The sequence below is a fragment of the Saccharomycodes ludwigii genome, chromosome II, assembly GCF_020623625.1.
Source record: "Saccharomycodes ludwigii strain NBRC 1722 chromosome II, whole genome shotgun sequence".
NCBI classification, from domain to species: Eukaryota; Fungi; Ascomycota; class Saccharomycetes; order Saccharomycodales; family Saccharomycodaceae; genus Saccharomycodes; species Saccharomycodes ludwigii.
Genome location: NC_060201.1, coordinates 192,104 through 216,690, shown reverse-complemented (window position 1 = coordinate 216,690; position 24,587 = coordinate 192,104). Strand labels below are relative to the sequence as shown.

Genomic DNA, 24,587 nt, shown 5'->3' with positions numbered 1-24,587 from the left:
AGAAAACTGTATTATACTACGTCTTAAAAAAAAAAAAAAAAGTAAAAAACTATACATCAAATATCATTTACATTCATATCAACACCCCCTACAGCCCAGATTTCATTCTCATCTTCAAATCTATCACTAAACATGGCTTCAGCGTCACCGCCTGCTTCAATTCTGTCTCTTTCGACTCTAGCTAGTCTAGAACCAACCCTCTTAGTATACTCACTAATAGATCTTAATTGAATAGTAGCATCCGCAGCATTAGTGATGGAACTTTCGCCACTAACGGCTTCCATCCATTTGTTGAATGTATTATTATCCGGTTCTTCAATCAATCTAAAGATAGATAAATAAGCCTTTTCAGCAGCCAACTTAATAGGAATTATGGAATCTCTAACGCAGCTGAAGACATTAGGAACCAAAGTGCCTAAGTTTGGATGAATAGCTTCCTCATATTTACATCTAGCCAAAGTTCTAACAATAACTAAAGATAATCTTCTAGAATCCGGTGAATTACTAGCCGGACAAACCATACATTTACATAGTTGAGTAACCAATTTGGAACTATTTTCTTCACCCAAATGAAATGGCTCGGTTGATTCGATATTAGAATATGGCGTTTTTTTTTCATTTTCCAACAACATAATCTTACCAATTGCCACTAAACCATTATCACTTATATAAGGCACCTTGGAATCAGACGCAGAAATCAAATATTCAATAATTTGATCTTTCATGTCGAAAATGTGCTGCGGAGCGTCCCTTAAAAAGGCATTCAAAGTCAAAATACCAAACTTCCTAGACTCTGAATCCACTTCATTGCCTGTTTCCAAAACCTTTTCGTTCAAAATCCTTATAGCTTCATCCGTGGTCAAAATCTCGGATAATGCACCAATTAGTCTGGCGTAAGCAATTGCCAATTTATCATCAGCAGACAAGATTTCTTCTTCAACCAATTCAATTATATTATTTTTGGAAGTTTGATTTAATTTTTTACCAGCCTTCGTAACAACTTCCATTATGGCTTTCAACATTGCAGCCTTAACACCAGGGTCAGTAGCTTGTTTGGCGCCACTAACTAATTCAACAACCAATGGATCTACCTTCGGTTGATATTCAATTAAAGTACCCAAAGCCTTGGCAGCACGCAAACGTAAAGTTTCATTGCCTGCATCGGATAAAGACTTAACAAAAGTCCTTTGTAATTGAGGAATAAATGGTCTTAAGAATTGTGGGATCTTACCAAACAAAATATTCAAAGCATATAAAATGGCTGCTTTAATATCGCTATTAAATCTTTCACCAACAACACGGATTAATGGACCAGTAATGATAGTGACAAAGGGCTTCAAATTCGTGGCTGGTGTTTTGGATACAATGTCTGCAATGGCTAAGGCGGAACTTTCACGTTGGTCACTCGAACCATACATTAAACCATGCAAGAAAATTGGCAAAACACAGTTTGGTCCTCTTGGCAATTTGAACGCAGCTAATTCCTCGCCCTTGTTTCCAGTCAATCTTAAAGCTTGAGCAGCCGGAGCAACCAAAGTTTCCAAAATAGTCTTGTTTTGGTTTTTTACCAAAGCAGTTAGCGATTCAAAGGCACCTTTAACGATTCTAGCATCATCATCGTCTAATAACAAAATTAGTTGGGTAACGAGCTCTTGAATATAAATACCATAATCTAAATGGGTAGAATTAAAGAAATTCGGTAATCGCTCCAAAATTACAACACGTTTGTTCAAATCCTCATGTTTAATCAGTGACAAAATTTGTTGTAACAATGGATGTAACCCTTCGTCATCGCGTACAGAAGCGAAAACCTTATCCAAAGATTCTCCAATTTCAATTCGTTCTACATCATTGTCTTTTATGCTAATTAAGCTATCAACTAATGCATTGATAATGCTTGATAGTCTCTTATATAAAGCAGAACCGGCAACTTCAGCTAAAGATCCCAAAGCACGAGCTCTGAACGCATCGATAGGAGGAGCTAATAATGTTGGAATCAAAACTGGGAAAATGACCTCGCTCTTGGTAGCCATAATTTCCTGTAAAGCTAATAAGGCATATTCAGAATTGTCTGAAGATCCTAACATATTTAATAAATGTGGTAAAATCTCATCTACAGCAACTTTACCAACAACCTCTTGATAAGCGTCAAAGGAAGCAGCAGCATATTCCCTGACCGTTTCATTGCCGTCAACTAATGTAATACGTATTATCCTCACAATAACTTCTTGGAAATCAACCAAGGTGTTAGGGTTAGAAGATGTAATAAGCTCTTGCAAGGCAATACAAACACCCTGTCTGGAATCTGAGTCAGCAGCAGTTTCTAACAAACCTTCTAAAGTTGGCAACAACTGAGAAAGGGCATTGCTCCCAACACGACGAACTAAATCACCCAACGATTGGGCGGCAATATTACGCAAAGCATTTATAGGGGAGGCCAAATGGATAACAATGATGTTGGTTAGTGTTGGTAGAGTTTCCTTGATAATACGTGGTGTGTTTGGAACCAATGCCTTCCAAACATCAACAGTGGCTGCACGAACAATACCAGAAACGTCTGACCTTAAAATAAATAACGAAGCCAAGATTCTATCACGACGTTCAACACCCAAAACTTGAACCATTTGTTTCCCAATTTCACTATGCTGCTGTTCAACCTCTTCATCCTCATCAAACTCATTCTTACTGGAGATACCAGTAACTTGGAATAATAAATCTGCAGTAAGTTGAACAGATGAAAGTCTAATACGATCGTTTTCGTCAAACATACCACTTTCCAATTCTGGTAACAATAAGTCAATAGCTTTATTGGCATAATTCTTAACAATTAACTTACCAGCTTTCAAACATGTATCACTAATATTTTCGTCAGTGTCAGCCAACCCACTTAAAATTGGTTGGATAATTTGGTTAATATATGGAGCAAATTGAGCACCAAAACAAACCGGCAAAAATAGTAACAATGGAATAAAACCCTCTCTAACATAAGCGCGGTAATTGTTGACACCAGACAAAATGGCAGGCAACAACTCATCCAATTTGTGTAGACCTAAACCGCTGATAACTTCAGCTAAACCTTGAGCGGCACCTAGACGATCACCAGCCTTAGTTTCATCACTCAATGTGGCTAATAAGCTTGGAATTAAATCTGGGAACTGTTCTTCACCCAATCTCTCAACTAGTGCACCTAAAGCACGAGAAGCAGTGGCTCTAGTGCTAGGAACTGGATCAACCATAGCTATTTCAACCTCCTCAATTAACTGATGCAAGTATGGGACCAAGTCTCTGGCATCAACTAAAATTGCCATATTACCAACAATCTTACAAGCAATCCTCTTGGTGTTGGCGCTTCTATCGCGCATACCACGGTGAATGACATGGATAATTAAAGCTAGAGATGGACCATCAATGTAGTGGACAAACTGTGTTTTAATTAATGCATTCAACGACTCCTCAGTGTATTTAGTAGGATCCCCAATGGCCTTGATCAAAACAGGAACCAATTTTTGAATTTCCGGATTTCTAATAACTTCACCAAAACGTTTCAAAGCCTGATCAGCAGATTTACGCACTTCCTTATGAGAATCGTTTAAAACACGAACAATTTCAGGAACAATAACAGATAGGGAAGCGGATAATTGAGTTGGATCCAAGTATGCCATTGAACCCAATAACTCAACGGAGCCTCTTTTAGTTCTCCACGAAAGATCATCTAAATTATCAATAGCAACGGGAATCATCTTCTTAACACCAAAACTCGTGGTATGTGACATGATAGCTTTAGTTGACTTACTGGAGGCATCACGGACTTCTGCGGACTGATCACCCAAATTTTTCAAAATATTTGGCAAAACTTCAATAACATATGGCTCAAAATATTGTTGTAAAGAATTAGACAAACATTCAAAGGCAAAGGCAACGGATTCCCTACGATGCAAATCTTTTTTGTCCTCAGAAGCATCGACCAAATTACGGATAATATCGAACTCATATAAGGAGGAAATACCATACCCCTTTACTAGCCCAGAAATACCCCAAGCCGCACCTTTCCTGATATAAATTGGACTTGATGAATCAAACAATTTCTGGAAAAGCATTTCAATAAATTCTTGCGTTTTAGCTCTAAATAAGGGAACTAACGGACTAATACAAGCGGAAACAGCTTTATGAACGTCCTCAGACTGGTTATCTAGTGTATTTAATAATTTGCTAACAATAATAGTTACTCTTGGATCACTTTCTTTTAAATGTCTGGCCAAGGAACCATACAATATAATTACATTTTCTTGAACAATTGCAGGGGTATCAGAGCTTAAAGCTTTTTCAAAAATTGGAATTAATTCCTCGACATATGCTGCACCGTAAGCAGTTAGCATCGAGATACCAGCGTCTTTCATTTCTTCACGTACAAGCTGCGATTTATCACCTAAAGCACCATTATTAATCAAAAACTCCACAAAACTAACAATGTCAGACGAGGTGATACCACTTTTGTAATAAGCAATGCACTGCTTTAAAGATAAAGCCACTGTGCTCCTATGTTCCCAGGGATCTTTTTGTTCAGCAGCAGAAACAGCAAGTAGACCATATTCATCCAAAATTGGCTGTGGTGGAAGAGCCTTTTCATCGTAATATTTCATTAATTTATCTACATAACCAATAAAAACAGAATGATCACTGCTGCCTAATTTATTAGCTGAAACCGCATATGCTTCAGACACAAACAAACGTAACCCGCTATCTTCTTGGCCAAAAAACTTCATCAATAAATCATTGATTAGAGCGTCGCAAATATTAAAGTTGTTTGATTCCCAAACCCAAGTAGCAAATTGGGATGAGGCTTCGTCGTCATCAAAAATACAAATAAAGACTTCTGGCGAATATTTCACAAAGGGGCTTAAATCAAACTCCTCATATAAGGTCTCTAATATAGTGGTGCGAACAAATTGGTTTGGAGTTAATAGATAGGATAAAATCATGTTAATATCCTTTTCTGACGGAGAAACAGAAATATTTTGGCATAATATGTTGAAACAGTCCTTGGCCAATTTAGCCTTAGTGGATAGACCTAGTAAAGATAACAAAACGCTTAAAATATCTGCACGGGGGATGTTAGGATCTTGGAATTCTTCACCATGCGAGGACACAATTTCGACAGCCAACAACAAATGTTCTTCTTCTTTATCCTCTTCGTTAAATTCAGTTTTCAATACATGCTTAGTGGAATTTTTCAAAGCAACCTCTTTGCCCTCTTCCAAAACCTTAATTAGTAATGGCAAAACATAAGTTAAATTAATGGCATTTAGAGGAGCTTTATCAGTTAAGAATTTAATCTTAAACAAAACTCTGGAAATCAAATCCAATAATGGCTCCTGAGTCAAGGTCTCTGGAAGATGATTCACATTATAAGCACGTAAAATTGCCAAACCAATAAAATATCTAGCTGATCCCAGTTTTTCAGTTAAAATAGAAGACAACTCCAAAAATACATGAAGTGCTAAGTCTTTAACTATGTCATAGTATTTATCAGTTTCCAATAACTGCAACAACTCACTAACGGCAACAGGAAACCAAGTGGACACCCCATTTTCCACTTGAATAGCATCTCTGGCAAGATTACTAACAATATTGACAGAGCGATTTAAACAAAAATAAATTCCATCCATCTTGTTCCTCACTAAAGTTTCTTTTTCCAATTGAGTGTTGATTAACGCTTGTTCTTCTTTAGTGTATCTACGCTTATTATTTAAAATATTTTTCCCCTTTTGTTTACTTCTAATACTTTCTTCCCACTTCAAAGTTTCATAATCTTTTGAGTTTTTTGATATTTGGTTCTTTTTCTTATTTTCAAATTCAGAGATAACATCTATAACCGGCTCACCTGCTTTAACTTCGGTCTTCCAAATATACATATCTTGTTCAGTAACATTCTTTAATTGCAAGGTTGCTTGGCTAAAATCATCTTTAATTGTTTTGGTCAAAATAGGAGTCATTACATCTGGGTTAATAAAGGCAGAATAAGCAGCACTTTTAAAAACAGCAATGGCAAATGGTGTAGTTAATAAAGATTTATTTTTGGACACAGATATCAATTTGTCTTGTATTTTGGAAGAGTTTTGGGAAATAACCTCTGCTGGGTTTAATCCAGCGTGTAAAGCTAAGCCAGCCCAGCCATTTTTCTTTTTCAATTGAGAATCAAAGAATTGGGCTGAGTATAACAGGTTGATTAGGATTTCTACACTTATATGTTCGTTGCTATGATTTAATTTTTGAGAAATGGCGAAAAAAACAGGAACAATATAAGCCATTGACACAGATAATTTTTCTTCAACCACAGACGCGTTAATACAAATGAATTCCAAAGCAGCAATAACGGATTTTCCAACGACATCTGGAAATTTTAAAAATTGACTACTTAAAAGGGCGAGACCTTTCAAACGATCGGTATATTTTAATTTTCTAGACAAACTAATCTGCACTAAATTCAAACCTAAATTTTCCAAGGCATCGTTAAAATTAAAGGCTTCGTTTGTAGAATAATCACCAAAAGTTTCCAGAAATTGCACACAAGCCAAAATTTGTAAATGATCGTGTTTGTATGACTCCTTTAAAGTTTCTGAAACAAATTTGCATAGTTCTTGATTTTGAATGATGGCCTGGTAAACGTTTTCAGATGCAAAAGTAAAGTTAAGTAAAATAGTGCACATCCAGGTTTTTTTTAGTTTTTGATCATTCATGCCATTGTCTAGGATCTTTAGCATTTGATTAGTCTCGTCCTTATCTTTCAAAACAAGCAAATGCCTACAAAATGCATTTAACTCGTATGTTAAGACATGTTCGTTAGATTCCTTAGAGACATAATTGGACAAATGCTTCAAAATGGTAGAAGCTAGATTATTATAGGCAACGGTGGGAACATTATATAAGATGTCAGCAGCAATAATCTTAAAATCAGCACTTAAATTTGTCTTTAAAGTTCTAAACAATTCATCAACGATCTTCTCGCACACTTCTTCAGTTGTGGTATCCTTTTGTAAAATAGAAATCAAGGCGTTTGATGAAACTTTCCTTATATGTTCCTTACTTGACTTTAAAGATTGAAGTGTCTGGGATAATAACTTGGTAGAAACAAAAATAGACCCCACTGGAAAGGTGCAGCACGTATATAAAACAGTTGAAATAACAAAAGAGTGTTCAGGAGACCTTAGATTGCACTTTTCCAAATTTGGTACAATATGTTCGGTAAAGAGTGTAGGAGTCAAAAATCGAGAAACAAATGGAGGTAAAAATTCCTTTAAACATTCAACAGATGGTGGGTTCTTACTTAAAATGACGTCTTTACCAAAATAAGAAACAAAATTCTCAACAATCTGAGAATTGATAAAAATTTCACTGACAGCAGGGGTGGAAATCATCTCATGTTCAACAAATTTAGATAAGGATCCAATTAAGCAGATAACACCTGAGTACACCGCTGGGATTTTAAAAATCTTGGTATAATCAATCTCTTTAAATAGTAGGAAATAATTCTTTTTGCTGGCATTTTTCATAAATGCTTTCTTAGTGGATTGCAAAATATGGTCACGCATTCTTTTTTTATGTTTAGAATCATGTTTATTAGAAAACTCTAATGAAATTTCTATAGATTCAGTAACATAAACGTACAATTCTAGCAATTTTTGTAGTCTAGCAAGTTTTCTTTCATCAGTTATTATTGCTGTTGTTGTTGCGGCTAAAGCATTTTCAATAAACTTAACCACCCAATCGAAAATATTAATGTAATCAACAACAGCTCTAGTACCCATCTTAGAGGAAACTATCTTCATGATAAAGGTACAGTATTTATCTACAGTTTCAGTATCGCCATTGTTGTTATTGTCATTGTCCTTATTCATAATACCTATAAAGATGTTTTCTAGTAACCTTTTAGACTCTTGGTCTTGATAAACTGAAAAAGTCTGCAATAAAGTCTCGGAAATTTTATTCAAAACTTTTGAAGCATTTTCGTCATTGTTTGAGGACTCATTTACGTATTCTTCAATTTTTTTTAATGCAGGTAATTTAATGGATAATGGAGAACTATAAATCTCTCTTTTATTTAATATTTCGAGGATCTCTTCCATATTTTGATGTATGTGTTGTTACCTACGTTGATAGATCTGAGCTAATTAATAGATGTTAAGCAATAAACCTGTCAGTTTCTACTATTTATTGGCAATAGTGGTACTGGTGTTTGTTTTTTATATTGTTGTTTTTTTTTTTTTAATACAATTTTTCACTTTCTTATTTTCAAGAATTTAAATAAAAAAACTGGAAAAAAAATTTTTTTTCTTTTTGTTTTTTAATTCAAGTGGAAAATGACCGAATTTAAAAAATGAACGAAAAAAAAAGCCCTATTTTGTTTTGCATTATTTGTTGAATAGCACTTTGTAATTTCAAACAATTTCAAGATTCTCATATTTTTTTTTAAGTTTTGGCTGATCAAAAATGAAAGAACAACTGGATAAAAATTCCAACATACAATTCTTACTTTATATATTAGAGAAAAAAAATAGAAAGGGGAGAAGGAAAAAGGACAAATAGTTCATTATTATATGTTCCTCCTCTCCTCTTTTATATACGGTAAAATGACTTACCAACCTTTTAAAGGTTCCCAAATGTCAACAACTCTGTTGTTCTCATCCACAACAAAATAATAAGGGAACTGGTTCATTGTAATACAAGAGTGCTGGGGAAAAATTTTTACTCTTGTTCCAATTTCTAGTAAAGCTTTGTTAGTATTGCCTTTAGTTTTTTTTAAAATCCCATGTTCTTGACTTAATCTATCAACAGTCCAAGAGTCAGTATTGTTTTCATAATCAACAACGCTACTGTCAAAACCCAATCCGAACCCAGGAAACTTATCAGATGTTTCTCTTGTTAAAGATAAAACACCCGTGTTTGTCAAGACTTCATTTCTTTGTTCACCATACGAGGAAACAACAGTGCCCAAAACATACCCAGCTAAATCATTTAATTTTACACAACCAGTGGAAACTTGTTGTAAGTCCAACATACAGTAATTTCCACAGTGCAACTCCAAAACACAATCCAACTCCTTGATTTTGGTTAAAAGTTTTACTATTGAATCATCCTTATAGAGCGAATTTATGGTTGGAGTGGCACCAACTGACAAAACTAATGGTTTATTATTATTTTTGACATTTTCTGCCGCTTTAATAACCTGTTCAATCTCATCGATCAATACGGAATGAGCTTTAGCTAGGGTGTCGACGTGGTAGCTATGTCCAGCATGGGCGTAAAACCCATACAAGTCTATATACTTGGAACATTTTTCAGTATATAATTTATTTAAAATCTCGTGGTAACTTGACGAGTCAGGTGGGATACCAGCCCTGTGCGTACCAACGTCGATTTTGATGAAAACGGAAAACTTCGAATCGATACCATCTGCGGCAGAGGAAGCATATTCAATTAATTTTTCTAATTGATTAACATGATCAATGAAAATGTGGAAATGGTTTTTTTTTTTAGATCTTAAGCTGTTCAATGTCTCCATAAAAAAACTGTCATTAAAAGTGATTGGCAAGGTGTAGCAAATGTCATTAATATACTTATTTGCTGTTTCATTGGAAACTAACCCCAAGCCTTCTGCCAAAGTCGAAATTAAAACACGGTCAGTAAATCCTTTTTGTTTTTGATCTTTTCCGTTAGCAACACCTAATTGTAGCAAGGTGCCCTCTACGGTTTTGTGAGTTTTAACGTGTGGTCTAAAGGCTACAGGACAAATATTTAACGATTGTAAGTTTTTAATTGAACTAATCATTTTGTTACAATTATTAGCAAATTGTGGATAGTTAATTACAAAACTTGGAGTTGGTAGTTCATCGATAGTCAATGATTTATATTTTGATAATAACGAATCTTTAGAGTATAACATTTTTGTTTTGTTTTGTTTTGTTTTGTTTTGTTTTGTTTTGTTTTGTTTTGTTCAGTATAACGCAAATAGTTAATATTCACTTAGTTACTGTTTGTCCAACTTTTTATTTATTTTTTTAGATAAAGTAAACATACAAAGTCATGATAAAAAAAAAAAAAGCTTTTATACGGAAATACGAAATGATAAGATTTGTATATAAAAGATCACAAGATAACAATGCTTTGATAAAGCAATAAAATCTGTCAATGATATGACTTATAAAATGCCCATTAAAAATATACAAATGAATTAAAAAAAAAAATAAATTATAAATTATATATTATATAATAAATAAATAAATAAGATAAAAAAAAAAATATTACAATTCAATACTAATAATAATATATATACATATATATAAGTTCTAAGTCATTAATTATTTTCAGATTGTCTAGACTTTTTCTTACCAAATAGAGAGGCAAAGGATGGTGTTTCTCTTTTAGTCTTTGGTTTGGACAGTTGATGAATGGGAATAGAATAGGGCGTGTATGAAGGTCCAAACAGTCCAGAAGTGACGCCGCTAGTAAAAGTAGATGATTTGTTAAGAATACTTTTTTTGCTACTGGAATGTTGCGTATTTATATTATCACTGCTATTTCCTTTCCTTAAAGGTTTACTAACATTACTGGTTTGATGTAAATTCGAGTCAGGTATTGAAGTACTTAAACGTTGAGGGGTGTCATTTGAATAAGTGCTTGTTGATCTATAAGAATTACTATTTTTTTGAGACTTGTGCAACGCATTCCTTGACGATGAGACCATACTTTTGTTGTCAGTATTTTTAGAAGCGTTTTCTCCATCTTTGAAATTAGTGACATCAAGAATAACTGTTTTAGGAGCATTGTTTCTACTAATGTCATCACCATGAACAGAAAATTTCTTATCAGATCTTGGAGAAGGCAGCGGAGTAGTGATATTGGCAGACCCATGTCTACTCTTATTTTTGGTATCAAATAATATAATCTCATGATTCAGTTTGAGACGAATTTGTTTTAAAGCTTTGGAAATTTCAATACAATTCCTGCATCTGATCATTAAAACAACGTCGTACAAAGATACAGTACTGTTATAAATTAATTCCATAATATAATCTACTGGGGCTACTGCTCCTGGCGCTGCTAACATTTCTAGAGTGGGTGTTTTGCTATTTTTTCTTATCCCGCTAAAAGTCTTACCGACACTGTCTGCTGTTGAGATAGAGGCTGTACTATTAGCAGGAGTAGCAGCACCTAAGTTATTCAAAGTTGACAATCTAGAGCTCACTGAATTCTCTCTTTTAAAAGAAGTATTTGCAACTGAGCTTGGCTTCAATTTTAAAAATTCAGACAATGAATGGTATGTGTGAGAATCTGGCTTTAAATTGGCATCTCCAATGTTTTTGTTCGAACCGCCATCATTTCTAAGCGGCTGTTTTGAAAATGTGTTAGCTGCAGGCCTCGTAGTGTTTGATATCGATTGTGGTAATGGATCCACATAATCCTCCAGATACTGTTTTTCTACTTTCTTGGCGGCTTTCTCGTAAGAAATTAAACCAAAACCATATTTACTACCTTTATTGCATGTTTCATCCGACGAATCATCTGAGCTAGAAGAAGTAGAAGAATTTGAAGAATTTGATCTTTCAGCGATCTCAGGCATCGGTGATTTTGCCATACCGGCTGTAATAGCCGGTGAAGGGGTTGGTAATTCTTCATTCTTACCCTGCTCACGATCTTTTTCATTAGTATTGTCATTATCTGCATTTGCTGACGGTAAATAGGCTTCCGTAAAAGAAGCTGGCTGTGGCAGTTGTTTGTCAATGCTGCCACTACTGCTAACAATGCTACCTTGTTTTGATTTGCCTTTGTTCGAGTTTTTCAAAGCAGTCATTTTTAAATTGGATAATTGGGTCAAATTCGTATTTGCCGCAACTATACTAGATTTAGGAGAAATTCCACTTTCGTTAGGAAACGAAGGTTTCCTTGGACCATCAGAAAAAGATTTCCACTCAGAATTTTTCCTGGTAATTAGATTATTTGTAAAAGTATCGTCATCTTTGCCAGTATTACCACTTGTGTGATCATTTAAAACAGAATGCTTGGAATCGTCACTATTATCAGTACTTATAGAAACTGCTCTAGAAGCTTTTTTCAATAACTCATAATCAAAATAGCCGTCGTCAATATTCAACAAGGATTTTTCGATTTTCAAAAAATTTTGATAGTCAGCATTCTTATTTAGATATTCAAATTTTTCTGTGTCTGATTCTAGAAAAAAACTATTCACATAACTTAAATATAATTTCTTTAAGGATGTACATATGCCTAGCAACATCTCCTCTTTTTTACTAATGATAGAATAAATGATTTCAGTCATTAAGTCATATAGTAATGGGACTTCATACACTTTTGACATAATGAAAACGTCCAAAGCCACAGGATACAAGGGCCACTTTTTATTAATTTGTCCCGTATAAAAAAATTCCGTAAAGGCATTGATGGAATCGTGACTCCATGGCATATACAACATTCTTGGAATCATTAAAGGCTCTAGTTCATTAACGGCTGAAGAAGCGTTACTTATGCCACTATCTATAGTCGATGTGGAAGGTGTTCTTGTGAACTCGTCTCCATTACCGACAATACTGTTATTTAAACTTTGTAATTTATGTTGAGCCAAAGATATATTACCATTTGCAGAGTTTATGGCGTTAGATTGAAAAGAAAAGTCCTTTTGTTGTTGACATGAATGAATTGTATTATTAGCATTATTAGCAGTTGAAGGAGAAATTACATTATTATCTGTACCAAAGTTATTATTATTATTATTATTATTATTATTATTATTTATAGTTTTGGAAACATTGATGTTCATAGAATCGCTGTTGTTAGCAACACCGCCGCTAATATTACTATCACCACCACCACTACTACCAATATTGTTATTACTATTATTGGTAGTCGTACTGGTATTGTCAGTATTTATAGTAGTATTATTACCTCCATTATTATGAGTGCCAATATAGGGTAAATCAAAAGAACAAACACTAGGTGATTTTTCTTTTGGGCCAACAGATGATCTTCTTGAACTGAATGGGGAATTTCTTGCAGAATTATCGAAAACCAAGTCAATACTTTGTAGGCTAGATCGCCTACGATCCCTTAGGGAATACTGCGGCAGTTGTTGATGATGGTGATTGTGATGATTGTGATGATTGTGATGGTATAACAAAGAATTGAGATTACATGGGGAGCTGGTTGAAGGTTGTGGGGTTGGTGGAGGTGGTAAGTCAGATGGTGCAGGTGTTGTTGGTGGTAGTTTACTGGAATTAAAAGTGACTGATACGATAGAATTGTTTCTGCTTTTGGTATTGGTATTGATATTACTTGGAGAAGAGGAAAAAGGAAGTAAAGAAGCTGGCGCGGAGTTAGAAGAAGAAACTTGTTGTTGCTGCTGCTGCTGTGATGCTGGTGGTAATAAACTAGCAGACGTATGGGATGTTTGAGAGGAAACAGAACAATTTCTAGAGCTATAAGGTGATATATTTGTGCATGACGGCCTTCTGCTCTCAGAAAATGTCTTAGATAGTTTGTTGTTATCAATAGAAGTTAATATTTTCTTTGACCCAATTGTGCTATTGTTTGAATTAATATCATCAATAGAATTGGCAGTAGTGGTCGTTGTGGCGCTTGAGTCTTTAAAAGGAACTCTAAAAATCATACCACTGGAGGATGAAGTTGTTGTAGGAGTTTTTGCAAGATGCATTTCTCCACTTCCAATTGAGGAGGTGCTGCTTGGACGACGAGCAAAGTGTTGTTGTTGTTGTTGTTGTTGTTGTTTTTGTTGTTGTGACGATTTACTATTATTATTAAAAGAGGACACATTCGTAGAGCCTACTCCGCCCGCAATATCTGCATTTGCAGTTGGTACAGAAAGAGAAGAAGAAATACTGAATGCTGGTACCACACCGCATTTCTTATTACTAGAGACATTATTATTCATATTAAACCCTGGATTTTGAAACTTTTCCTTAAACAACGAACCCAAACTACTACGCTGCCTCGATGCAATAGAATGACCCAAAAGTGAGGTAGCGGTATCACTAGACCCTCTATTCATATAGCTGCCAGTATTAGAATTGCTGTTATTATTGCTATTCAAATAATTTTCCAATTCATCACAGACAGCAGTATATCCTTGAGCCAACAATGAATCAAAATATCTACCCCATCTCTTTCTTAGTAAATATATAGAAGTGTAAGTGGATTTCCCGTCAGCGGAAATAAATTCGAAATCAGAAATTTCTTTTCCAAAAGAATTAAAGCTATCCTTTCCCAAAGCCATTGCATACGACGGTAATACAGAGTTAATAGAGGTCAAATCGGACTGTGGAGTAACGTATTGTGCATATTTTTCAAAATGATTAACATCTTCTTTTTTCCTAACACCCATGCTGTTAATGCTCAAGATGCTGGGCGAGGGAGATAAAGCTGGAAAATCGTTTAGAATGGTATTGGAGTTATTAAAATAACTGAGACTTGTTTTCATAGTTGGTAGCAGTTCAGCCATTTGTAAATCATTTTGGAAATTTTTTTCGCAATGGAAAACGCTGGTTACGGTTAATCCCACACTTAACAAGGAATCGAATTTTTGTACGCTGGGGAACTTTTCATCGTGAACAGAAGAGCCTAAGAATATGGCTTTATGATGTGATTCCCATATGAAACAATTCCAAAACCTATGGGTCCAGCAGCCATCTCCATCTAAACAGTTTATATTTAGTTCAATCCATTTTCCCGAAGTAAAATTATATACAAAACAATGAAATTCCAAGTCATGAGTCTTGTTATTTACAGCGTAACCTGATATAATCATGTTTGCCCCAAAGATCCCACCTTTTGGGTATTTTAAGTTTCTGTTCATTTTGTTGAATTTTTCGTCAAATTTATCATCCAAAGGAATAGGCAGCAAGCGGGTGGTTTTATATTCGTCCAATTTCAAAGGCAATATATTTAATGTGTGTTCCGCTTCACTGCTAGTACCATTGTTGGTATTGTGCCTATAGAATAATAGCGTCGGAATATTACTGGTATTATTTTCCAAAAGTATACATAACTCATCACTACTGTTAGTACAATTAGTCTTACCGGCAGTAAGTGTTGTTTCCCATCTGTTCGTTTTCAAATTGAAAATATCTACATGGTGAATATGGTTATCTAAATTGTCTAGACCACCAGCAATAACTATCTTTGTATCCGCGTATTCATCTGCGCTATTAATCACGTGCATTGAGTGATTATATCTCCTGGTAATACTAGGATTAGCACACAATAGTCTCCAATTTTTCGATATTAGGTCCAATTCCCATAATTCATTGCTTGCGATTAATTCCGCGTCATTATCCGGTGACACAACCAATCCACCAAAACAATAAAGTTTGTTGTAATTTGTTGCAATGGAGTGGCAGAACCTGGGTCTAAATGCTAGACCGGAATCTAGGTAACTGCCGTTATCTGTATTTAGTATAAATGTTTCTATTCTCTCCCATTTCCTAGAGATTAAATCTAGGTAAAATAGTTCGTTTGAAATGTAATCAGATATAGAATATTTGTTATTACTATCGCTTTCTTGTGTATTATTTGTGGTGGTGATGGGATCAGTTGTTTTGGTTGTTGTTGTTGTTGTTGTTGTTGTTGTTGTTGTTGTTGTTGTTGTTGTTGTTGTTGGATTGAAAGTGGTGTTGTTGGTTGCGTTAATCTTATCAAAAGAGCTTTTGGCTAATTGGTCTAACCATTCTTTCTGTATATTGGATAGGGTAACTTCTGATAAACTTAGACCCGTGGTTAATCCTCCATGTATTAAAACACATGATCTGGTGGTAGTGCTAGCAGCCCCTGTTCTTTCATCTAAAGTCAATTTCTTTTTAAATAGCTCAAATTTATCGTTAAAATTATTATTTTTATTTTCTAAATCGGCATTATTATTTTCCACAGTGTTATATAAATTCAACAAATTTGGGGGTAATCTGGGCAATTCTAGAGGATAGCAAAAACTGTTAGATGGCAATAGAGAGTGTGACATTTTGTTACTCTATGTAGTTTTTCGTTTATCTTTTTTTATTTTATTTTATTTTATTTTATTTTTTCCCACAAATATAAGTTTTAATTTATTTTAATAAAATCTCCTTTTTTATTTAGTTTTTCCTCAATTACCCTTATAATGACCAAATTAGACAATGCAGGGTTATATTTCTGTTTGTACTCTACTGGGCTCTTATCTATATATTCTTGATTAAGTGTTCAAATTTAAAAAGGAATATGGATGATTCAAAGGAAAAAGTGATTATACAGCACAAATGAGCATTCAATAAAAAAGTGCTAAAGTTGAATAAAAAAAAAAAAAATATATATATATTTTCAACTTTTACATTAAACAATAAAAAAAAAAAAAAAAAAAGGAAAAAAAAAAAGAAAAAACGCGCTAAAAAAGCAGCAGCAGCAGCAATAATCGAATAATAAATTAATTTTAAAAATAGTATATATAAATACGTATATATCAGAAAGTAAAATAATCTTCTTCCCGTCAGATTGCACCAATAATATAGCTTTCTAATAATATTTAAAAACCAAGGGTCAAACATATACTTTTTTGATTTCCTTATCTCTACTACCACCATATGAATTGGTACATTATCTCTTCTTGTTGCATTAACCACTAAGATTATTTTTATTTCTTTTAAATCACGTTCTTATCAAGTGAATAGCATTCTTCTTCTTTTTGTTACACATATTTATATATATATATACATATTGTTAATAAACAAATCACTTTATATAACATGCTGCTAAAAGTATTAAATATTAGCAATTACAAACCAGCTCAATAACAAATAACTAATAAAAACAGGATATTTGGCAATGAAATCAAATTCATAATTAATAGATGCATTGCTGTTTTTAATACAAAATAATAGACTAGAATAAGACCAATATGTCATAATAAAACAGGAAATCAATTTGACTACTAAATCCAGGACATGTATAAGAATAATTGAAGAAGATGGTAAAGCTTTCAAAATAAGTGGTAAAAGATATATAATAAATATACTGGACAGCATGATAGGGAACAAACAATATCCGAACACGGAAACATTATTCAACAATATTGATTTTTTATTTAAAATATTATTGGGGGTGGTTAAATTAGCAGAGGTAGTAGCACAACTATTCTTTAAGTGTAAACCTATCAAAAGGGATAATCCCCAAGTAATTACAAATAAAGTGGAAAAGGAGCTTTCTTTAGTAGTGATAGAACTATAAATCAAAATAAAAAGCAAAGGAGCCCATAAATCGGAATTATTATCTATGGCGGTGTCAGTAGTAGCCAAACGATTATTTATACAGCTTGGATATATGACTTGTTTTAATCTGTTATTGATATTGAGTAAATCCCTTTTAATAGTTTCCCAAATAGATTCATCTAGCGTGCCTCGTTGAAATGTTAAAGAAGTTGTATTGCTAATGTTACTTTGTGCCGGTAAAGTAGAGATGACAGTATCTGGTTCAATGTCAAAATTGGTACTATAATTAGTGCTTGCCATTGTAGATGCGTATGATTTTTTGTTTTCTTTTATACGTTCTTGGTATTTTTCGGTTAAAACTTGATTAAAGTATCAAACAAAAAAAAAAAAAGTTGGATAAAATAAAGAAATAAACAATAGTTATTACAAGATCTTGTACAATTGTAAAAATATAAAAAATAAATATATGTTTTCCGAACGGACATTTTATAGAGGTTCGGGTTGCATACGCATTGTCAAACAAGAGGCTTATGCGGAACTACAACCCGCATCCAATTGTGGCTCTGCACGTTTATTTCCAAGTATCGGTTTCATTGAATGGAAACTTTATATATATACACATACTGATCAAAACAAGTTATAAACAAAAGGAAAGCCAAATACTTGGTAGCATTTGTGTTGGGGGGGTATCAAATTTAGTCCTAGATGTAAATACCAAGCTTGGTATGGTTTTTTTAAAAAAGCGTAATTAGCTAAAGTTTTACGAGTAGAATTGATTTTAGATTTAACAATAAGTCAGGTTATTCTTGGGAATAAGTTATCTTTTCAATAAGAACATGAGGTACATATTATCACAAGGGAAGAAAATGAGGGTAAGTAAGCAAATAATACAGGATCCAATGAAGTGACACTTGCAATTTCATGGGATCAAACGGTAAAAAAAAAAAAAAAGAAGAAGAAGAGAAAAAGGCATTTGAATATTTAAAAATCTGTGGGGAGGGCGAAGATCCAAAGAAGGGGCGGGAAGGGGGAGATATGAAAAATAAAGAGAGACAGTATATCCGGGTATGTACGTGACCGGAAATATATTACACGTATGGAATTATAGGCTATTTTTGGTTAGAGTGTAGCAGTCATTTCTTTCTTGCCCCTTTTTTAAATATTATCAGATTTTAATTTTTATCTTTACTTTTAAAACACCGCAGAAATAACATTTGTTTTATTTTACGACACATTTGCAAATGGCCCCCCTTTTTATTTTGTTTTCTTTTATTTAAAAAAAAAAAAGAAAAAAGAAATTAATTTCCATTTTTCTCTCTGTTTTCAATTCCACTGTTCTCTTTATCTTCGTAGAACAAAACTTGGACATAGATTAAACTTATTTATGCGTTACGGATGTCCTATTACATATAAGTTGAATTCAACGTTGTGCGTTGTCTTCTGTTAGACAAGTAACGATATTTATTTTTGTTTTTATTTGATTTTCCTCTCGTAGCCAAAGAAGGGGGGAGATGATCGTCTACTGTTTTTCTCTTAGTTGTTTTTAACCCGCAAAAAAAAAAAAAGAAATAATAAACAGCAAAAAAAAAAACTCCTTTTCAAGTAAAATTATATATGCAATTCTTACTCTTCTTTTTTTTTTTTTATTTTTCTTTTGGTTTAAATTTGGAAAAGAGAGAAAAAAAAAAAAACAAATTGAAGGGAAAAAGAAAAAGAGAAAAAAAAAAGAGAAAAAAAAATATTAAATTAGCAAAATTTCAACTTTTATTTATTTATTTGTTTATTTTCTTTTCGTTTTAATATATTTAACTTAACCAATACTTTAAAACTATCTTCTCTGTGCATCTATCATCATTTCTACTATTTAATTGATCAATAAAGACAACTTTTTTTTAAAAAAAAAAAAAAAAAAGAAAAAAAAAGAAAGAAATTTAATTTTCAATACGAGATAATACTAAAAAAATAAGAAAAAAAATATTTTTTTTAATAATATAATATTTGTTTTTTTTTTTTTTTTCTTCCTCTTAACATATCATATTTACTATAAGCAACAATCAGTTGAATCACTTATATCTATTTATATAGAATTTGAATTTTAGTTTTCTTTACCAAGCACAAGTGCCAGAAACCACCGTCAAACTAGTTTTTACCTATCATTCTATTTCATTTTTTATTTTTTATTTTTTTTTTTATTTCTCTAGAATAACAAAACAACAAACATAGTACTAGTTCTTCCCTCATACAACAAGCAGCAAATATGGAAACACCGGCAGTTGATGTTGATAACATTATTGACAGATTATTAGAAGTCAGGGGTTCTAAACCTGGTCAACAAGTTGATTTAGAAGAACATGAAATAAGATACTTGTGCTCCAAAGCCAGATCTATTTTTATCAAGCAACCCATTTTATTGGAACTAGAGGCTCCTATTAAGGTATGTACTTTTATTTTTTTTCTTTTTTTTTTAGTTTATTATTTATTTGGATACTCAAGCCTTTGTTATCACCATATATGTACTTTCTTTCAACTATAATAGGGATTGTTGAGCAAGTGAGAAAGAAAAAGAGTTTTATCAGGAAAAGCAGAATATAAGAAGAGTTTTATCCTATGTGAGAGCCCACACAGAGTCAACCTTTTTTGGGCATTCATAGCAAACGTTAGAGTGTTCTTCTACCATTAGAATAGGTGATTGTTGGAGAGATTGATTATCATTGGAATAATTTATCATTACCAGAAAGAAAGAAAAGAAAAAAAAAATTTTTTTTCTTCTTTTTTTTTTGACTTTATTATTACGATGAAACAAAAGGCGAAGTTTGCCACACAAAAAAAATAGCGGAAACGTATCCGCGCAATCACTTTATTGGAAATCAATCTCTCACCTGCCTTTTTTTTTTTTTTTTTTTTTTTTTTTGTACGGGAAAAAATTTTTTTTTTTTTAAAATGAGGAGAAAAATGGAAATTTAGTTATTGAATAATATCTTTATGAATAGAGTGGAGATTTTTTTTTTCCTTTTTATTTTTTGAAGGAAAGTGTTAGTAAACTTTTCATTGATAAAGATATTACTATACTCACGTTTTGCTGCAAAAATTAATAAAAGTTAAAAGGATCACTGCTTATACTATATGTTTTAAAGACCGATGACAAATAATGGTTTGATATTTATCTAAACACAAATTTTAATTTATCTTTTACTAACAGCTTTGAATTGATTTATATTTAATATAAACATACAAATATGTGCAGATTTGCGGTGATATACATGGTCAATATTATGATTTATTGCGTTTATTTGAATATGGTGGCTTTCCTCCAGAGGCTAATTATCTGTTTTTGGGTGATTATGTTGATAGAGGTAAGCAATCTTTGGAAACAATTTGTTTACTGCTAGCTTATAAAATCAAATATCCAGAAAATTTTTTTATTTTAAGAGGTAATCATGAGTGTGCATCTATTAATAGAATTTATGGGTTTTATGATGAGTGTAAGAGACGTTATAACATTAAGCTATGGAAGACATTTACAGATTGCTTCAACTGTTTACCAATCGCGGCTATTATTGATGAAAAGATTTTCTGTATGCATGGTGGGTTATCTCCAGACTTGAATGCTATGGAACAGATTAGAAGAGTTATGAGACCAACTGATGTTCCAGATGTCGGTTTGTTGTGCGATTTGTTGTGGAGTGATCCAGATAAGGATATTATTGGATGGAGTGAAAATGATAGAGGTGTTTCATTTACGTTTGGTCCTGATGTGGTGTCGCGTTTCTTACAAAAGCATGATTTGGAATTAATTTGTAGAGCACATCAAGTGGTGGAAGATGGTTATGAGTTTTTCTCAAAGAGACAATTGGTCACTTTATTTAGTGCACCCAACTATTGTGGTGAATTTGATAATGCAGGTGCCATGATGAGTGTCGATGAAAGTTTATTATGTTCATTTCAAATTTTGAAACCTGCACCAAAGGCGGGTAGCAAAGGCGGTGCTAGCAGGAAGAAGAAATGATGTTATTGTGTAGAAAGGGAGGAAGGAGACAGAAAATATGAAGATATGGGTCTGATTTGCTCCATTAAAACTATTGTCATTTTTAGAACCACCAGTATATATATATATATTATTATGGAGAGAAGAGCAACAAAACCCACAACATTTAAAAATAACGACACGATTAACTAAGAGGGAAAGAGAAATAATACCTGAGTAAATATACTATCAAGTTATATTTTTATTGAAAAAAAAAAAAAAATTAAAAAACAAAGAAAAAAAAAAAAAAAAAAAGGAAAAAAAAAGGAAAAAAAAAAAGGGAAGGAAAATAATTATTAGATTGAAAAAACCCTTTTCTTTATTGTTTGTTATTGTCGTTATTATTATTACTACTATTACTATTATTATTTTCACTTTTCTTATTTCAACTTTAAGCTTTTTTTTTTACTTTTTAATAATATGTACCATAAAATTTAAGATTACTACTATTATTTTTTACGATTTTCTCATCAATCCAAAAATTAAGTATTTTTGATCTATATATGTGTGTATATACGTTTATTTTATTAGTCTATGTTATTAGCCTATTATTATCATGAATTATTAGTAATGTTTTCCATTTTTGTGTAGTATGCAATTTTTCTAATTGAGCTTCCGGATCGATGTGTTCTTTCCTCTTTGAGATATGGAATTTTATTTATTTTCAACCGGGTAAATAAAAAAGTTTTTTTTTTTTTTTTGACACGTAGACCTCCCAGATCTACATAGTTAACAATGCATAGACACACGCGTAGATAATATTTAACTTTTACTTATTTTTGCACAAAACACACTAGATTCTTTATTTGTATATATATATATATATTTTTTTTTATTTTTTTATTTTTCTCTTGGTACGTTTGTTTTTTTTTGCATCTATTAGAAACAAAAAAAAAAAAAGAAACCAGTAAATCCTATAAATCCATAGATCATGGCGTTCCCAATCAAACAATTTGTAACTTATTTAACGTTTTCCTTATTGCTATTAACCCATTTGGTCTCTGCTCACACAGTATTATTACCATCAAGAGGACGTAGATGTTTTTATGAAAATTTGAGTAAGGGTGATGAGCTATCTGTCTCCTTTCAATTTGGTGATAGATCACCTACTTCTACTGAGCAACAAAAGGGTGATTTAATTGTTTATGGCTCCTTAAGAAATGAAGTTTTAAAAAATTTACGGGATGTTTCTCACGGCGAGGTCACATTGGATGCCCCATATACCGGGAAATTCCAGTATTGTTTTTTAAATGATAGATATGCTATCGATACTAAAGATGTTACCTTCAATGTGTATGGCGTTGTTTATGTTGATTTAGATGATCCAAATGCAAATACTTTGGATAGTGCCGTTAGAAAATTAAGTAAATTAACCACTGAGGTTAAAAATGAACAAAGTTATATTGTCATAAGAGAAAGAACCCATAGAAATACTGCCGAATCTACCAATGATAGGGTTAAGTGGTGGAGTATTTTCCAAGTATTTGTTGTGATTTTCAATTCTTTATTTCAGATATATTATTTGAAGAGATTCTTTGAGGTTACGTCCTTTGTTTAAGACAACAAAAAGAAATCCTTGTTGTATTGTTTATTTCAATTGATAAGGCTTTCATATGTGTATATTTAATAATATTGTAAACAGAGTTAAATTTAAAAAAAAAAAAAAAAAAAAAATTCTATATATGTTTACTAACTTTTTTTTAATACTGCGGTACAGTAAAAAAAAAAAAAAATAGTTAGATTTTAAATCGTTTTTAATTAACTATAATGATATAAAAAGTTAAATGCCATTCCCAAGAATCGAACTTGGGTTTCATCGGCCACAACGATGTGTACTAACCACTATACTAGAATGGCAAATCATGTGCGTTATAATATAATAGATAGATATCTCTGGGAAACTCCTGCAGTAATTCTTTTCACTTTAACACCTGCTTATATTTTCTTTATACATTAACTTTGATTGATTTTTTCCGTTTTTCCATGACATTTTATGACGCTTTATCTTACATTGTCATCCCGTACGAATCACTTAATACTATTAAAGTCTACTTCACAACATGCGATCATATATAAAGGTAAATAATTATTACTAAAAGGAATTGTTTAACTAGTAACTTATTCAAATAAATCCATGATCTATTTTAACCCATTTGAAGCATAGCTTTCTTTATTTTTTTAGTGTGCTAGATAGCGTACTGATTAAGCACATTTTTCTGTGAAGTGACATTTACTAGCAATACCATGGGCAACATATATATAATTACAATGATGAAAACTACCTAATACTTAGGAAGGAAAAGAAAGAAAAAAAAAGTATGTTAAGTGCTCAAAATATTGCAAAAGCGTTACAATAATTATTAATTTTTCTATAACTTTTTATTTTTATTTTTATTTTTATTTTTGTCTAATTTTTTTTTTTTTTTTTTAATTGAATATGATGGTATTTTTTTAAAAAAAAAAAAGTAAAAACAAAACTAACAAAGACCAAGTCTTTTAATTTCAAAAGACCTGTAATACATTTTGATAAATCTAATTAGTGCAATACCTTTTAATTTATTTTAATAATTTTAAGTTCACCTTGTTTTAATTTTTAAAAATTCACTGCATTTCTTCACAAATAATTGCAATCTAAATGTATCTTATTTATTACTTTTCAGCCCTGTTTTTTTTTCTTATTGATCCAATTCTATACCCCATAAAAAAAAAAAAAAATAAGTGGTTGCAAATTGAGTAGAGGCGAAGTGTCATCTTTTTATGATATCAGCACATTTCTTCTTTTTGTTTTCCAAAATCCGGACTCATGAAACGTTTATTTTACGTAGAACATAAAAACACGAAATGAAATAAAAGAAAAGAAAATCTGGGGTAGTAACCTTTTTTTTTTTGTTTTTACTTGAAGCTTTAACAAAGTTGTTTATTGGGGATTTTGGATTTAAGCTTACAAATTCTTTATTTTGATTTTTTTTTTTTTATACGAGAACTTTGAGTAATAATTATTAGTAAACTTTTCCACGTTTCCAGTAATGCTCTTTTTTCTTTCTTTGGTGTTAACGATGCTACTAAAATGATTTTAAAAACTTGTAGGTAGAAAAGTATGCAGAGGTTGTCCTTTTTTCCAATTTTCTTTTCCATATTAGCGGAGGAGGGGGTGAAATTTTTTTTTTTATTTTTTTTCTTTTTGAACGAAAATAATTAAATTCTTTTCAAGGCAAGAATTGTAGGACAGGTGGGGAATTATCTTTATTATCGGATTTTTAATAAGAGTACCTTTTTTTTTTTTTATTAATCAAATATCATACATA

General features: G+C 32.2%; 6 protein-coding genes and 1 non-coding gene across 7 annotated transcripts; 2 read left to right on the top strand and 5 right to left on the bottom strand.

Moving 5' to 3' along the window:
- Positions 1-56: 56 nt before the first annotated feature.
- Positions 57-8,123, bottom strand: GCN1 (Gcn1p; the record flags this gene model as incomplete). The annotated part of the gene is made up of 1 exon (XM_046080300.1): positions 57-8,123. The coding sequence occupies one exon, from the start codon at positions 8,121-8,123 to the stop codon at positions 57-59; it is 8,067 nt and encodes a 2,688-aa protein (XP_045935552.1).
- Positions 8,124-8,632: 509 nt separating this feature from the next.
- On the bottom strand, positions 8,633-9,940 carry DSD1 (D-serine ammonia-lyase DSD1; the record flags this gene model as incomplete). The annotated part of the gene is made up of 1 exon (XM_046080299.1): positions 8,633-9,940. One exon carries the CDS (start codon positions 9,938-9,940, stop codon positions 8,633-8,635), a length of 1,308 nt encoding a protein of 435 aa, XP_045935551.1.
- Positions 9,941-10,351: 411 nt separating this feature from the next.
- MDS3 (Mds3p) lies at positions 10,352-16,039 on the bottom strand (the record flags this gene model as incomplete). The annotated part of the gene is made up of 1 exon (XM_046080298.1): positions 10,352-16,039. One exon carries the CDS (start codon positions 16,037-16,039, stop codon positions 10,352-10,354), a length of 5,688 nt encoding a protein of 1,895 aa, XP_045935550.1.
- Positions 16,040-16,811: 772 nt separating this feature from the next.
- On the bottom strand, positions 16,812-17,558 carry YIP4 (Yip4p; the record flags this gene model as incomplete). The annotated part of the gene is made up of 1 exon (XM_046080297.1): positions 16,812-17,558. The coding sequence occupies one exon, from the start codon at positions 17,556-17,558 to the stop codon at positions 16,812-16,814; it is 747 nt and encodes a 248-aa protein (XP_045935549.1).
- A 1,957-nt stretch (positions 17,559-19,515) lies between these two features.
- GLC7 (type 1 serine/threonine-protein phosphatase catalytic subunit GLC7) lies at positions 19,516-21,264 on the top strand (the record flags this gene model as incomplete). Its single annotated transcript, XM_046080296.1, has 2 exons — positions 19,516-19,692; positions 20,503-21,264. 2 exons carry the CDS (start codon positions 19,516-19,518, stop codon positions 21,262-21,264), a joined length of 939 nt encoding a protein of 312 aa, XP_045935548.1.
- A 949-nt stretch (positions 21,265-22,213) lies between these two features.
- Positions 22,214-22,840, top strand: EMP24 (Emp24p; the record flags this gene model as incomplete). Its single annotated transcript, XM_046080295.1, has 1 exon — positions 22,214-22,840. The coding sequence occupies one exon, from the start codon at positions 22,214-22,216 to the stop codon at positions 22,838-22,840; it is 627 nt and encodes a 208-aa protein (XP_045935547.1).
- A 227-nt stretch (positions 22,841-23,067) lies between these two features.
- Positions 23,068-23,139, bottom strand: SCDLUD_001379. The gene has a single exon. It is a non-coding gene; the product is annotated as a tRNA-His (tRNA).
- Between the last annotated feature and the right edge of the window lie 1,448 nt (positions 23,140-24,587).